Source organism: Lotus japonicus, chromosome 1, assembly GCF_012489685.1.
Source record: "Lotus japonicus ecotype B-129 chromosome 1, LjGifu_v1.2".
NCBI lineage: Eukaryota > Viridiplantae > Streptophyta > Magnoliopsida > Fabales > Fabaceae > Lotus > Lotus japonicus.
Window position 1 is genome coordinate 134,669,386 of NC_080041.1, and position 15,055 is coordinate 134,684,440.

General features: G+C 35.3%; 2 protein-coding genes, 1 long non-coding RNA gene and 1 pseudogene across 4 annotated transcripts; 2 read left to right on the forward strand and 2 right to left on the reverse strand.

Annotated features, from left to right (window-relative positions):
• Positions 1–256: 256 nt before the first annotated feature.
• On the reverse strand, positions 257–3,729 carry LOC130731198 (mevalonate kinase). The gene is made up of 5 exons (XM_057583415.1): positions 3,396–3,729; positions 3,052–3,295; positions 2,717–2,970; positions 1,526–1,939; positions 257–620 (listed from the first exon to the last, which is right to left on the reverse strand). Exons 1-5 carry the CDS (start codon positions 3,529–3,531, stop codon positions 499–501), a joined length of 1,170 nt encoding a protein of 389 aa, XP_057439398.1. The 5' UTR covers positions 3,532–3,729; the 3' UTR covers positions 257–498.
• A 4,586-nt stretch (positions 3,730–8,315) lies between these two features.
• Positions 8,316–11,435, forward strand: LOC130731202 (putative pentatricopeptide repeat-containing protein At3g05240). Of its 2 annotated transcripts, none has more exons than XM_057583421.1 (2): positions 8,316–9,854; positions 11,177–11,357. In XM_057583421.1, exons 1-2 carry the CDS (start codon positions 8,411–8,413, stop codon positions 11,206–11,208), a joined length of 1,476 nt encoding a protein of 491 aa, XP_057439404.1. In that variant the 5' UTR covers positions 8,316–8,410; the 3' UTR covers positions 11,209–11,357. The 2 variants fall into 2 exon arrangements, with proteins under 2 accessions (XP_057439404.1, XP_057439403.1); XM_057583420.1 differs by having other exon boundaries at positions 8,317–10,015; positions 11,177–11,435.
• Positions 11,436–12,154: 719 nt separating this feature from the next.
• LOC130731205 (uncharacterized) lies at positions 12,155–13,706 on the forward strand. Its single transcript, XR_009016593.1, has 2 exons — positions 12,155–12,998; positions 13,165–13,706. It is a non-coding gene; the product is annotated as an uncharacterized LOC130731205 (long non-coding RNA).
• On the reverse strand, positions 13,621–15,009 carry LOC130731204 (uncharacterized GPI-anchored protein At5g19250-like; annotated as a pseudogene).
• Positions 15,010–15,055: the final 46 nt, after the last annotated feature.

The following is a 15,055-nucleotide window of genomic DNA, read 5'->3' on the forward strand; positions in this document are numbered from 1 at the left end:
ATGTATCTAAACCTTCACATAGTGAATCTTTGAAAAATCTTCAAAGGGAGATGTTTTTGTGAGTAGTTTGTCAGTAGCTTCATTCAGATGAACTAGAACAGTAGCTTCTCAATTCTAGAATTGATAATGAAAAGTTGATTTGAACATGATCCATCCAAGAAAATGGCATGCCACACAGATTCATGTAGAACCCTGGAAATTCAATTCATGTATCCTTAAATTGAAGATAAAGATAGGGATCAAGGAGACTGCAATCTGAAATAATTATGTACTATAAGGGGAAACAAATCAGTATCTGAATCATTGACTGTGCCACATAAAAAATGTCTTGTTCTATATGATGTTTTCCAACAAACATTAATTTAAAAAATAAGATAAAAAATGTTACAGAGTGATGCACAAGATCTTGAAAAGAGAAGGACATATTTCCATACTAATTACTTGAGGACCATATCCTTTGATCATTGACTTCACTCCCTGAGGAAGCAAAATAGAAAATCAAGATGAAGAATTCCCAAATTTAACTTCAACACCTGTCCCGCCAATTTCAGCAATGATACATTGGAAGCCGCATGACTCCAGTTCAGTAATCACTTTGTCAATAATTGTGCCTGACAGCACTGATTAAAGCTTGTTAAGGAAAGAGAGGGATATAAGAAATTGACTCAAAAGCTACAAAATCACCAAGGAAAAAAAGGCAAGTTTCTGTTACTGTAAAGACAAGAAAACTATCCACCCTCTGGTTTTCTCTTTCTAATCCCACATGCTTCTCACATGAAAAAGATAGAATGGATGATTGAAGTCTTCACTATCACGCTTGTATAGACAACTGCATACATATCTATCATATGATAAAATCCACTTCCTGGGACAACCCTTTTGACAGAAACTGAGTTTACCAAAAAACTTGGATGACTTGAGCACAAGCAAGAATAGCTAGATTGTGCTGCTGATTTTAGCTTGCCATATTGAAGGTAAAACACTTTATATTTTAAGATAGCAAGGAATCTTTTCAGACTATGTATGAATTTTCAGCTCAGGGTTTAGAGATTGCTACTTGGAAATATCTCAGTTTGAAGGCTTTACAGCTTTAACTGCATGTAGTGGCAATTGACATCTGGAAGTTTTGGCTTTTCATGGACTTTTTAGGAAATAAGATGAAAGTTTGTTCATGTTACATTCAATTCATATGGATTTGGATTATAATTCTCCTAAGAGGTGATTTATCTAGCTAAGGGGTTTGTTATCCTTCTCAGTTTGGTATTTGAGTGGTTGCTTATTCTAGTGTGCTAGAATGTTATAATTTTTCCGAAGTTCTTTTTAAGGATTCTTATCTCTTGGCTGTTAAAGGCTAAGATGTATTTTTCAGATGAACCCTCTCGAGCAGATTCTATGCATAATAAACTTTGTTTTATAAAAGAACATAGATTATCAACTAATGGGGACAAGAAAAATTGAAAAAAGAAAACCAGAAACATAATGGAAAGCCTTAGAAGCAGAAGGAAATAATAAGTGAAGAGGATACATGTTGGAAGCAATGTGAGAACACAGCCTCCACCCCCAGCTCCTGTCAATTTGGAAGCTAACTTGTACTTGAGTGTTGTTCGAAGAACAGTTTCTATTGTGGCATGACTCACCCCCATACACTGTAGCAGACCTTGATTCATCTCCATTAGCTCTTCTATCTTCTCTTCTTTCTCAGTCACAGAGAGTTCATCTGGTGTTGGTGACTTGAGAATGGAGGTCAATTCTTTGCTGATAGAATCAACAGCACTGAACACAAAAGCCATTGCATCCGGGTGCCTTAGCATCCTCTCTGAAACACCAGCCACCAATGCCTTTGTGTTTCTCCCTACTTTGGTGTTAGTTATGAGCATTTTAAGTGGCACATTTGACTTCATATGAGTCAAGTTACCAGACTTGAAGCTGATAATGTTACCTGATAATGGTAATAATTCAGTGAGTTGCTAGCACATTCCAAGGCAATAATAACTTTTGTACCAAAGTGTGGGATAATTAAATAGGGTCCTATTAACTGGTACTTTAAGAGCAATAGTTAAGGAATCAAGAGATGCAACACAAAGTTTGAAACTATGACCTGATATAAAACATTCAAATCCCTTACACCATACCAACCCTAGTAGCTTGCATGAAATTGAATATAGACTGTCTCCCAATATTATGGTGGCAATGAGACTAGAAACTATAACCTCATATAAACTACCCAAACCCCTTATAACCAACACCTTCCTAGTAGCTCACCTAACAGTCACTGATATATCCAATATTGTGTAAGCTACTAAAACAATTATGTTTGGATACATGTTGGCACCAGATCTAGCAGATGTTAGCGGTTAGCACTCACTTCAATACAAAAAAGTGAAAGGAAGTTTTCTTATTGATTGGGATAAAAGTCTGTTCACGTTGCACTCAACTGGTATTTAAAAAAGAGACTAATTGGTTAGCATTTCCTCATGAAAAGAAAAAAGAACAGTCATTTTCCTTAACCTTTAGTTACCACAGAAAGCATTTTACTCATCCTCTTGTCATACTATCCAAGGAGATAACAAAGTTAAAAACCAACCAATTACATTCCATTTTCATTCTGACCATACAACAGATCCAAATTGCAATCATTATATTTTTGACAAGTAAAAACAATATGCAACCTAACAAAAGACAGTGGTGGATATTCTCAAGCAAAGCAGTGGCGTACCATATGAGCTGACAGTGTTGTCAATTCCAGAGGGCTTTCCATGAATGATCTTCTCACCTTCAAAGGCCCACCTATTTACCAATTCAAGCTCCTTCTCCCCAAAAAACTGCCAATCTTGCTGGTTCACATCCAAAGAAGCAGAGTCAGTGAAAGCAAGCAATGCAGCCGCCATTGCCACACAGAACGCCGCTGATGAACCCAACCCTGAACCCAAAGGAAGCTCAGAAGACACAACCACAGTAGCAGGCTTAAACCTTCAAAACAGAGAAAAACACAATGAAAACAAAACAACCCCACCAACAATTCAATTCATGGTGTCACTCACTCACACTCACCCTTGAATGGAAGAGTACAACCAGAGGAATGCTGAAATTCCAGAAGCAATTCCAATTTTGGCTTCTGGGATATCAAGTTCTTCAACAAGAGCTGCAATTGACTTAGCACACTCAACAGAGCAAGATGCAGGGGTTGAAGAGAGAACAGCAGCAGATTCAGGGAAAACTTGTTGTATTCTGGTGATTGGCCAAGAGAACTCTAATGCAGGATCCTTGAGCTGAAGTTTCAACAAATCTTGATTGTCTATAAATAAGGATGAATTGAATGAGCATCATGAGAAAAAATGACCCTAATAATTAATTGCAATGAAAATGGGATCGAGTGAGAGTGAGTTCGTTCGTACCGGAAGGAGTGGAGAAGCGGAGAGAAACGTAGGTGTAGAGGCTGATGGAAGAGGCGACGGCGGTGGATCCATGAACGACGGCGTGTTCGCCGGACAAGATGATCTTGCCGGGTGCTCTGGCTTGAACCTCCTCCATTGATCTTATGTGAAACTCTGTTTCTGAATCTTTCAATGGAATCTCTGTCACTCTTTCAGTGAGTGATGATTAGCTTGTGTGAGTGATTCGATTCCATAGAATGGCGTGTTTTTGTGATGTTCGTTGGTTGTTCTGTTCATCAGCTGAGTCAAATCAATCAATCGACAGACATTGGAGTTCCATGCGGGATGCGTGTCACATTTATTAATGTTTTCAATGTGTTTGTTTTCGGTTTGCGTTACATAAACCATTAATATTAATATTCGACCCAATACACCCCTCATTTTTTAAACACTTCATTTTCACATTTTTTTATTTTTATCTCTCTCATCTTATCATCTATCACATCTCATATTTTTACTCTCTTACTTTTTCTTTTCTTCCCATCTTTTTCACTATTCCACCTCTCCACCTCAAATGAGAGGTATGGATGAAACATTATCCCAAATCATTTATCTCTATTCACCGTGAGTTTTTAAATACAAAATTAGAACATGTTTGGAAGAATTTATATAATTTAGTATAAGCGTTTATGCAAATATTTAAGAGAGGTTATGTAAATAGTTTGTCTTTCTTAGACCATCTCCAATGGTTTCAACATTCAACACCCTCAACACTTCACTTTTTCTCTTCCCAACACTCTACATCACCTTCTCTCTCCAGTTCAACACTTCATTCAACTTTTACCCATTTCAATGGTTTTTCATTCAACACCCTACCCCACCACTTTTTTTTATTTCATATTTTGATTTAATTTTATATTTTTCTTTTTATGATTTCATAAAATTAAAATTTTCGATAAAAATTAAATTAAATAAACTATTATCGATTTAATTTAATTTAATGTTTTTTTTGTTTTTTTAAATCAAATTAAATTAACGTAATATTTTTTTAACGTAAATTAAATTAAAACACTTAACAATTTAATATTTTTTTAAAAAAATATACACAATAATTTATTTTATTTTATTAACTTCAAATGGAAGAAAAGAAACAAAGCACACAATAATATATTTTATTTCAAAGTAAAGGGGATAATAGAAAGATAATAAGATGAATAAAATGATGGAAAACTTGGTTTTTTTTCTATGTCCAAATCAAACGAACCAAGTCTCTATTTATAGAGAAAAAAAATCATGAATTTTGGTAAAAAAAATTATATTTTTAAAATTTTTTTTTGAATGAAATAATTGAGTTGGAAAGATTAGGATAAACGAAAATCGTCTGGACCAATCAAACGGAGCCACGTGTTGATCTGCAGCCCCCCTCTCTCTCCACTGGGTCCCACATGCAGGTTTCAACTATGTTTAATTTTTTCAACTCCTCCCTCCCCCTTTCAACTTTCAACACTTCATTTAAACATCATTACACACCTCTTTCAACATTAAACACCCTCAATTCAACACCATTACAGATGGTCTTAGAAAACCCTTATTGTAATTTTATTTTCATAAGTTGTTTAGCTTAGTTTATACATGAGAGCTTATACTTATTTAATAGTGCTTAATTAAATTGTTTATTAAAATGTTTTTGTAATACAAATTACAAAGGAAAGCTAACAAAACACCAACTAAGCTGCAACATCTTCACACAAAATTACAAGAATGCTCGAAGGAGGCAGCCACCATACACGGTGGGGGAGCCCTCTCTTCACGACAAATATTAAAACGAGAATATTCCATTAAAAATATTTTTGTTTCTATGAAAATAATTATTTTTCATGTATATCTATATAGGTAGGCAATATTTAGTTGGAGATGGAGAGTTAATTTGTTGAGCATAATTTTGGAGTTAATGATCTAGCTAGCGTGTCTAACATTTAGTGATGCATCTTCTTCTTTTTTTGTTACAAGTGATGCATCTTCTTTTAGCATTGTCGTTCTATTTTTTAGTCTTTTATTTTTTTGAAATGTAACCAAAAATAAATCATATGGAAACAGTATAACTTATTGTTTTATATAAAATCAATTTTTTTTAAATTAAAAAAAATCAAATTGAAAACAAGGGTTGTTGCGCATGATACTTAAGGTTTTTTATTTAACTTTTTCCATTATTTTTCACCAATTTTTTCTCCTTTTCCTTAAAAACATGAAGAAAAAAAATGACATTTCTTGCTTTTCCCCTCGTTAACTTCCAAATCCAAAATCATTCATGAAAATACAAATACTTACAACTCCTTCAAACCCTAAAAGAAAAACAAATGAGGATACTTGCTTTGGACATATAATCAATTACCTTCATAGAATCACAATCTAGACTCTAAAGCAAAAATTATCGAAAATTGAGGAATGTAGAACCGAAAACTCCAATCCTACCATCACTTTGCCACCACAAAAGCGAAGTCCAATTTCTTGATCATATTTGAGACCTCTTTTCCTTATAATGTGTCTAAAAGGCTCAATTGAATAAGCAAATTTATCCCTTGCCTTCTCCAAATCGTAACAAGGTGGAGAGCATTCTTCACCCTTCTTGGGCTTTTCACCCAAAACAGGCATAGGAGCAAACCAAAATGCCTCTTTCTTACACAACTTTGCATCATAAGTTTCACAAGTATCAACATCATGAATCAAAATGTTCACTGGAATCCATGACTCCAAGGTTTTGCGGGTACTTTCATTCATGTGTGCTAGAATGTGATCTTCAAACTCCTTTGAATGTGAGATCTTGAGACTATCCCACAACATGCGATCAGTTGTAAGCTTAATTCTAAATGGCCATGGATCGCCTGCCATGCCAACCTTAAAATTTGTATATGGATCCTTTGCAGCGAACGTTGTCAGAAAATGTTGTTTACAACCTCATTCTGCACAATTATAGCCATTGATCATTGTAATCAATTGCTAAGATTAATTTAAATAAAAAAATATTTTTTAACAGCAATTTAAATAAGAAGTAAATAATTAAGTAGAAGAATTTACGGTGATTTATTGCGTGCAGAGTTGTAAATGTGGAAGAGAATTTGAATCCTTCAATTTTTCCTCTAGCAAGAAAATGACTAAGTGGAAGTAAAAAATTATATGATCGATGATATGAGAAATGCACTAATCTAAGCTCTTTTTTATATGTATTTTGTCTTCTACTTTGCCACGGAATCTTAGTCTGGACAATTAACATGCATAGATTGCTAAACTCATGATGATCCTAGGGATCATAGAAAATAGTAGGTATAGATTATAGCATGTTATTCATCATAGATAACAGATTGTGTACCTGACATGGTTGAGGAACTCATGAATTTGCTAGAGTGAAAGTGAAAAGACCAGAGAGTGTAACTACTCTCAAGACGTACCTTGTAATAAACTCTCTAATCTAAGCTCTTTTTTATATGTATTTTGCCTTCTATTTTGCCAGAGAATCTTAGTCTGGACGATTAACATGCATAGATTTCTTGAATAACTAGTTAATCATGCACTCACGTTTAATTTCTTATCTTTTGCGGTTTTGTTTTCATCCTTGAGCCGTGGCAATTTTGGTGTGCAATTACGGTTTTAATTTTACTCTCATCCAGCTGTGCCTGTGTTGTTGCATGCTCCCACAATGAATATTAATAATGAGTACTTTATTCTCTATTCTATGAATCCGAGCATCACCTATGTGGAAACTGACAAATTAGTGAAATTGCAGTAATGCATTGCAAACATAATGATATCATGTACTCCTCTATACACGAGGCACTCATTTGATTTTCCGTTTTATTCTTTATTAAGTGTATTTTTATTATTTATTGTGAAGAAAAAGTGGATGAAGTGTGCTACTTTTTCATTTTCATGCTTATTATGGTTGTCAATTGTCATTAAGTTTTTGGTCCGATCCAAAGTATTCTCACTGCCGATGGCTATGAGACTAATTCATTTTCTCATAATCAACGGACTAAATTGTATTGAGTTGTTATAAATTAAATGCAAATTAATTAGGTTTATAATTGTTTAAAATCATTTTTATCTCAATAATAAAATTCATACACGCCAATTTATCTTCTTTCATATATTATAAAAACTATTTAATTAAGTTTAATAATTTCTCATTCACAATTATTATCCAAATGGTAACTCATTAAAATATTTATTAAATCAAATACTCATAATTAATATACTAATTATACGACTCTCGCAACTTATTACTCTTATGTCGTTTCTTTATGAACATTCATGCTTAATTTTCCTATTCACTCATTATCATCTAATGAAGAATGAATAATACTGACGTTTAACTTGGACTAGTGTTGACACTTTTGATATCCGTGAGCCATATACATTTATGGAGTTTTGAACGACCAACTTGACCGCCAGGAATGTCATTTTTTTCTTTTATAACTTTGCAATTTGTGGTGGTTTAAAATAGACATAAACCTAAATGTCAATCAAATATCCAATATTACCAAGATTTTTTTAGGGAAATATTACCAAGATATACGTAACATAACTGTTTTATTTAATACAACATTCTCCTAAAGTTGGGAATCAAATATGTACAATTTAATCAATCACTCATTTATCTTGTGCTAATATTTAAATGGGACCATTCACTAAATTGAAATCGAAAATAGTTTATTGACCCACAGTTACCCATAGGAACCAAAAGTGAAAAATCAATGCATATATCAACATGTGAAAATGCAATATTTTTTTTTATTGTGTTTTCAAGGTGTTAATTTTTTCATAATTTATATTCAAATGCTACATGTTTGATCTTCATTAACTATAGTTATTTTCGAATTTTGTGAATGGAAAAATTTTTACGTATAACCCTACTGGGAAGTTGGAGCCTTTAAGGTTGTAGGTTGGGGTGTCATGTCATGTCCTCATGGATAGGTGAATAATAACAAGCAATCAAATCAGGTTGTCTTGCAGGATTTGATGAACCAAAAAAATGATCAAGGATGATACACCAAAACACCATTATCTCTCTGCTAGCAAGATGCAAAACCATGAGCGAGTTGAAAAAGTTGCATGCTCTAATAGTGACAATCCCAACCATTAGAAGCATAGTTCCCCTGAGCAAGCTTATTGATTTCTGTGTTGATTCAGAATTTGGGGACATCGATTACGCACACTTAGTCTTTCGCCATATTGATTCACCTAGCGTTTACATTTGGAACTCCATCATAAAAGGTTATGCAAATGGTGACAATCCAAAAATGTCTTTGCTTCTGTATAGGCAAATGATACAGAGTGGATATTCCCCTGATCATTTCACTTTCCCATTTGTGCTCAAAGCAAGTTCTGTAGTTTCTGATCAAGATTGTGGGAAATGCATTCATAGCTGCATGGTGAAAACTGGGTTTGAAGCAAATGCTTATGCTGCTACTGGGTTGCTCAATATGTATGTATCATGGGGAGATATGAAGTCTGGGTTGAAGGTGTTTGATAAAATTCCCAAGTGGAATGTGGTTGCTTGGACTTGTTTGATTGCTGGGTATGTGAATGATAATCAGCCACTTGCAGCTTTGAAGGTGTTTAAAGACATGGACTATTGGGATGTGGAGCCTAATGAAATTACCATGGTGAATGCTTTGGTTGCGTGTGCTCGAAGTAGAGACATTGATACCGGGCGGTGGATTCACCAACGGATTCGCAAAGCTGGTTATGATCCCTTTGTGTCCATGTCTGATAGTAACATCATTCTTGCGAGTGCAATTGTTGAAATGTATGCTAAATGTGGTTGCTTGAAGACTGCAAGAGAGTTGTTCGACAAAATGCCTCAGAGAAACATTGTTGCATGGAACAGCATGATCAATGCTTACAATCAGTATGAGAGGCATCAAGAGGCGCTGGATCTCTTTTTTGATATGTGGGGTGCTGGGTTTTGTCCTGATAAGGCTACATTTCTGAGTGTCTTGAGTGCTTGTGCCCATAGGTGTGCTCTAGCATTGGGAAAAACGGTTCATGCTTATATATTGAAAAGCGGCATTGGAACAGATATTGCTCTTGCAACGGCTCTTCTGGACATGTATGCCAAGACTGGTGAACTAGGAAATGCGAGGAAGATCTTTAATAGTTTGGAAAAGAAAGATGTGGTGGTGTGGACTAGCATGATTAATGCTTTAGCCATACATGGTCAAGGAAATGAAGCGTTGAGTATGTTCCAAGTAATGCAAAAGGATTGTTCTCTAGTCCCTGATCATATTACTTATACTGGAGTTCTGTTTGCATGTAGTCATGCTGGATTGGTTGAAGAGGCTCAGAGACAATTTAACCAAATGAGAAAGATGTATGGTATTGTGCCAGAACGAGAGCATTATGGTTGCATGGTTGATCTTTTGAGCCGCGCGGGTCATTTCAGAGAGGCAGAAAGATTAATGGAGACAATGAAGGTACAACCAGGTATTGCCATATGGGGTGCTCTTTTGAATGGCTGTCAGATTCATGAAAATGTCTCTGTGGCTAGTCAAGTGAAAGCACAATTAACAGAGCTAGAACCTGGTCAAAGTGGAATCCATGTTCTTCTGTCTAATATATATGCTATGGCTGGGAGATGGGAAGAGGTAAATGTAACTAGAAAAGTGATGAAACAGAAAATGGTTACAAAGACCATTGGCCATAGTTCAGTTGAAATGAAGCTTCTAAGCTGATAATCGTTGTAGATTCAAATTGTTGTATCAAATGATGAGTGTTAATATCTATGAGCCAAAGTAAGGTATAAGACAGTAATGAAGAACTATATTACATTCAAAATTTTGGGTTTGTGTGTGTTGTTGGGGGGGGGGGGGGGGGGGAGTTCTATGCAACATATTCTCATTGTGAACACTGACTTTTGAAGTATATCTCTGAAACAAGTAGATTAAACAGCATGTTTATGCCACAAGTTAACTATTGTTCTTTCCCCATATAACTAATAAACATGTTAGTTGTTATGTTTACCAACTGAATCTGAATAAGATGACTTTGTGTAAGTAGTAGGCCTATCTAGTTCATCACCATTATCTGGACAACTGAACTTAATATAGTCAGTAATACTCATTTGGGATGTAGGTAGACCACTCCTAAAAGCTTGACTATTAACAGAGAGAGACACTATGTCAGAATGTGAGTTAAGTTTTTCACACCCTGCGGATATGGGATTAACTCCTGCATCCATGTTGTCAAGCTGGAAAAAGTGGTCCATCCACATCAGAGGTGGACAAACTGGGCTCTAATTGGTGTGGGTCAAAGATCGAAATGAATAAGGAAGTTCCATGCCATCATTCTAGGAGATGACTTACAATCCCTTGGTTTATACACTGGAAACAACGATTTTTTTTTAAATAATGTGGATAATTGGCAATAGTTTTTATAAAATTGCCAAATACAATCACCATGAAAAGTACAACTAAATCATCTAATGGCCACTACATTATTTTAGTTTTTGTCCTGCTTTGCTGCTCCGGCGTCAATTTGATTCCATGTCTGGTGTTCTTTTTTCTTTCTTTAGTAGCTTATATCCTCTATATGATTATCTGTTGATTTTGTTTCATATCTCATTTATTTATGGAAACACACCCCTGGCTATATAAATACTGCCATACTGGTGTTCCAAGAAGAGGATGTATGCCACTTCAAACTTTGGAGGACACATGTTTTACCGTTATGCCTTACTAAAAAACGAATTTTATGTGGTTTAGCTGTGTGGCAGAATGGAATTTTGACTTTACTTTAAATGTACGTAGGTACGGACCATTCTGGATTTGCACTACCTTAATATTTGTAGCAGCATCCATTGGCACATTCGTGACATATCTAGCTCACAAACTGAAGGACAAGGAATGGAACTATGACATAAACCTAGTGACTTGGTCTGCTGGTCTGTTTTATGGCTATGTTACCGTTGTTCCTCTTTGTCTGTATGTAATCCTCAAATACTTCTCTGCACCAGCAAGCCTTGTCCAACTATTCTGTCTATATGGATATTCCTTGTTTGTGTTTATTCCAGCAATGGTAAGCTTCTGCACTTCAATTTCTCCGTCTTATTTTAACTTCAACAATGAAATTTGACATTATCGCAGTACTGAATCCTCATAAGTGAAACCCTTTGTTTGCAACAGTGTATGTCCGTTGTGCCACTGGAGATATTTAGATGGGTGATTGCAGGTGTGGCGGGACTCATGTCAGCAACATTTGTAGGGCTTAACCTCCGGGCACATATCATGTCAGCAGGTGAAAGGTGGTTCTTGATTGTTGCTGCCATTTTTCTGTTGCAACTGGCTCTAGCCGTTGTATTAAAGATGTATCTCTTCACTGTATCAGTTTAAGAGGAAAGTGGACAGTGTGAATGAAATATATGTAAGGAAGAAATAGCTTTTTGGCCCTTTAGGTTCCTATTAATACAATTTGTAGCTGAATTGTAATTCACAGATAAAACCATTGTGTATTCATTCATTTATGGCAATATAGAGGCGAATAACCGGTGGTTTTCATAACAAGAACCATTTGTTAACATCACAAGTGTATTATACGTGTGCCTTGGCTATTTTGTGAAGAATGTTTTATTTTCTTTGACTAATTTGTCATGACTGTTAACCTCAGCTTCTAGTTTTTTGGTGTAAAATTCAGAACTTAAGACCTCAAAGAAGTCTTAAGTGCTTGGTATTACACACAATTTGGTAATTGTCCACTACCTAATTTTATTTTCAAGCGGTGCCAACTAATGTTAGAAACTAGACACAATACCAAACCTTTGAAAACCTAATAGGAACCGACCAACACACTGGTTTTACAATGATTAATTAATTGGAATGATGCTCATAGTTGTAGACAATTAGCTTTGTTTCGAGACATTTATAGTGTGAAGATATGAATATTCCATAATTGAACAAGTTGTCAAGAAGGCATAATAGCCCTTGAAAAAAGCATTGACTTTAAAGATCAAAAACAGACAAAGTAAAATAGTGTAAAGGAAGAGTCAAGCCCTGATACTGAAATTGTGGTGCTATGATAAACCAGGTTAGGCTGAGTTTGAAATTGCAGTGCTATAATAAACTAAGGTTAGGCTGATTTTGAAACTACTGTATATATTAAGAGTTCGTTAATTGACATGATTACACTATATAGGAAAAGTTTGGTATATATACACTTCACCATCAATGCACAAACTCAAAAGCACTGATCTTAGACACATTCTTATAAGTGATATCATGTGTTGTCTGGTTTGATTATTTCTGGTATGAGCCACTCCCACACCTGTTCTTGATCTTTCCTTTCTTCATTTCTTAGTTCAGAGAAGCCAGAAGACATTTCTAAATGATATTTGACAATTGTGGTGAAGTGATGACAGTTTCAAGTTCTCAAATGGGGTGTGTCTTCCTGATATTATTAAGCATTTTGGTTTTGTACCATGAAGTATTGGGTGCTAGGTTAGGAAAAGTGGAACATGTACACAAACTCAAGCCTCCAGTATGGAGGAAAAGCTTTACCAGTGAAACTGATAGAAGCTATTACACAACAAGTAAAAGAGCAGTACCCTCCTCTCCTGACCGCTTGCACAACAGATAGGTAATTCTATCCTTCTAGCAATTGAATTCTCTGTCCTTTCAACAGAGATTACTTAGCATGTGATCAATAACGAGTTTTTTCCTGGGAAAAGCGAGTTTGAGTGCATACACCCATGCTATATGTTTATAATTATTATTTCTTCAATCAAATCACTGCTAAATAACAGAATCCAGCAGTTTGAAGTTTCATTAGATGTTTGGTCAGCAGCTTTTTCAAGAATCAATTCTGAGCCGCAAAAGCTATGCTACTCACAGAAGAGTTAAAAGTCCAAAGCTACTCAGATAAGTTTCTTCTTGATTCAATCCTGAGACGCAGAAACTAATCTACTCATATGAAAGTCGAAATCCAGCAGCCTATCACAGGAACTTTTTTCTAAAAGCTACTCATTAAAGCTTCTTCATAAGCTTCTTCATAGAAGAAGTTGATTCTATCTTTGGAATCATAAGAATTTTCAAACATGCACTCACATCGATTAGGGTTTAGTGAGTAAAGATATATTGTTCAAGTTATATGGTTTAAAGGTGTAATATTTGAGTGGTAACTTTTCACCTCACTTTTATTATACTCTCTTCCCATTTCTATTGCTTTTCCCTTTTATCACACTCACCTCAAGCTTTGTACATGTGTAAATGCAGTACAATAGAAATGAATCACACTGATTATAGTACAAGGGTATATAAATAACACCAGACACAATTTAGTTCCTAATTAAGTCCACACTACATTACATTTTCACAAAAGGGAGGAAGAAAGAAAGTGCTCAATATAAGTAGTTAATCAGCAGAACCAACAAAGCCAAGAGCAAAAACTCAACCCCAGCATACAAAGTAGATGCATCAGCAGCGAAAGTTCCAGTGGGTGTGTTGGTAGTGAGAACAAGCACCATCCAATCATCCTCTGAGCCAAGCCCTGCACCTGTGTACTTGGAATTGTTAAGATATAGCATACACATCAGAATGAGTGTAGTTGGAAAGCACAACAGTGGGTTCCAATTTGGCCACACAAACTGGGAGAATGACCCCATCACTTGTGGTGGTGATGTTGATGTCACATTTATCAATGTGCTTCTGCAATTTTGGGATTTGCATGCTCCCACCAGGGTAGTATTGACTCACTTGTTCACATGGTATGTCTTCCATTTCTTCTGCTATCTCATCTGCTAAACAATATGCCTTGGGAACACGGTTCAGGGGTGAAAGGTTCTTAGTCTGCCTGAAGCTATTGATTCCCTTGTATACACTATCCACCTCATCTATCAATGAAGCACATGTGTAACATCATTAATAATAGTATATTAACTACTGAAACCAACACAAGAAGCAACTATATTATGTAATATGATTCAAGTAACTGAGACTAAGGAGAGTTTTGGAAGATAAAGTACCTTTGCACTGAGTTGGAGTAGAAAGAAAGAGGAAAGCAAAGACACATGCAAGAAGGAAGAAACCAAGTTTGAAGGATGCCATGGTGAGCTTAATGTGAGTCGTAAAGGCAAACCACCACACGTTTTTAATGAATTAGACTTGATAACAAGGGATAAACAAAAATGGGTTCCTAGAGTAATGACAGGTATAAAGTTCATCTTCCACGTGTTTGTTGCTCTAGTAATTTCATGTTTGAAAATCATTCTACAATTGATTCTAAGAGTAGAATTCATTCCGGAGAGAACTGAAAAGCTTTATGCAAGTAACTTGAAATTTTCTGAATTGATTCTAACGAAATAGAAGTTGGATCCAAACATGTTATAAATGCTAAAGAAATCGATGTCGGTCCAAACATGCTAATAAGTAATAAATACATTTTCTCATTGATGATTTGAAAATAAACTTGTCATTTTAGGTGAAAAAGTTCAACCTCAACAGAGCTATACTAAGATCGATTTCTCCATAGACTCACCAATAAACAGATGATTCTAGCAACTTCCTTCCCTTCCTTCTATTGTTTTAGGGTAGAAAACGGTGTGATTTGTCGTTGGAAGTTGGAAGTACTAATGAAGTTGTGCATATAATGAGATCTCGCACAAGATAGTGCAGATTATATACGACACAACTCATAAT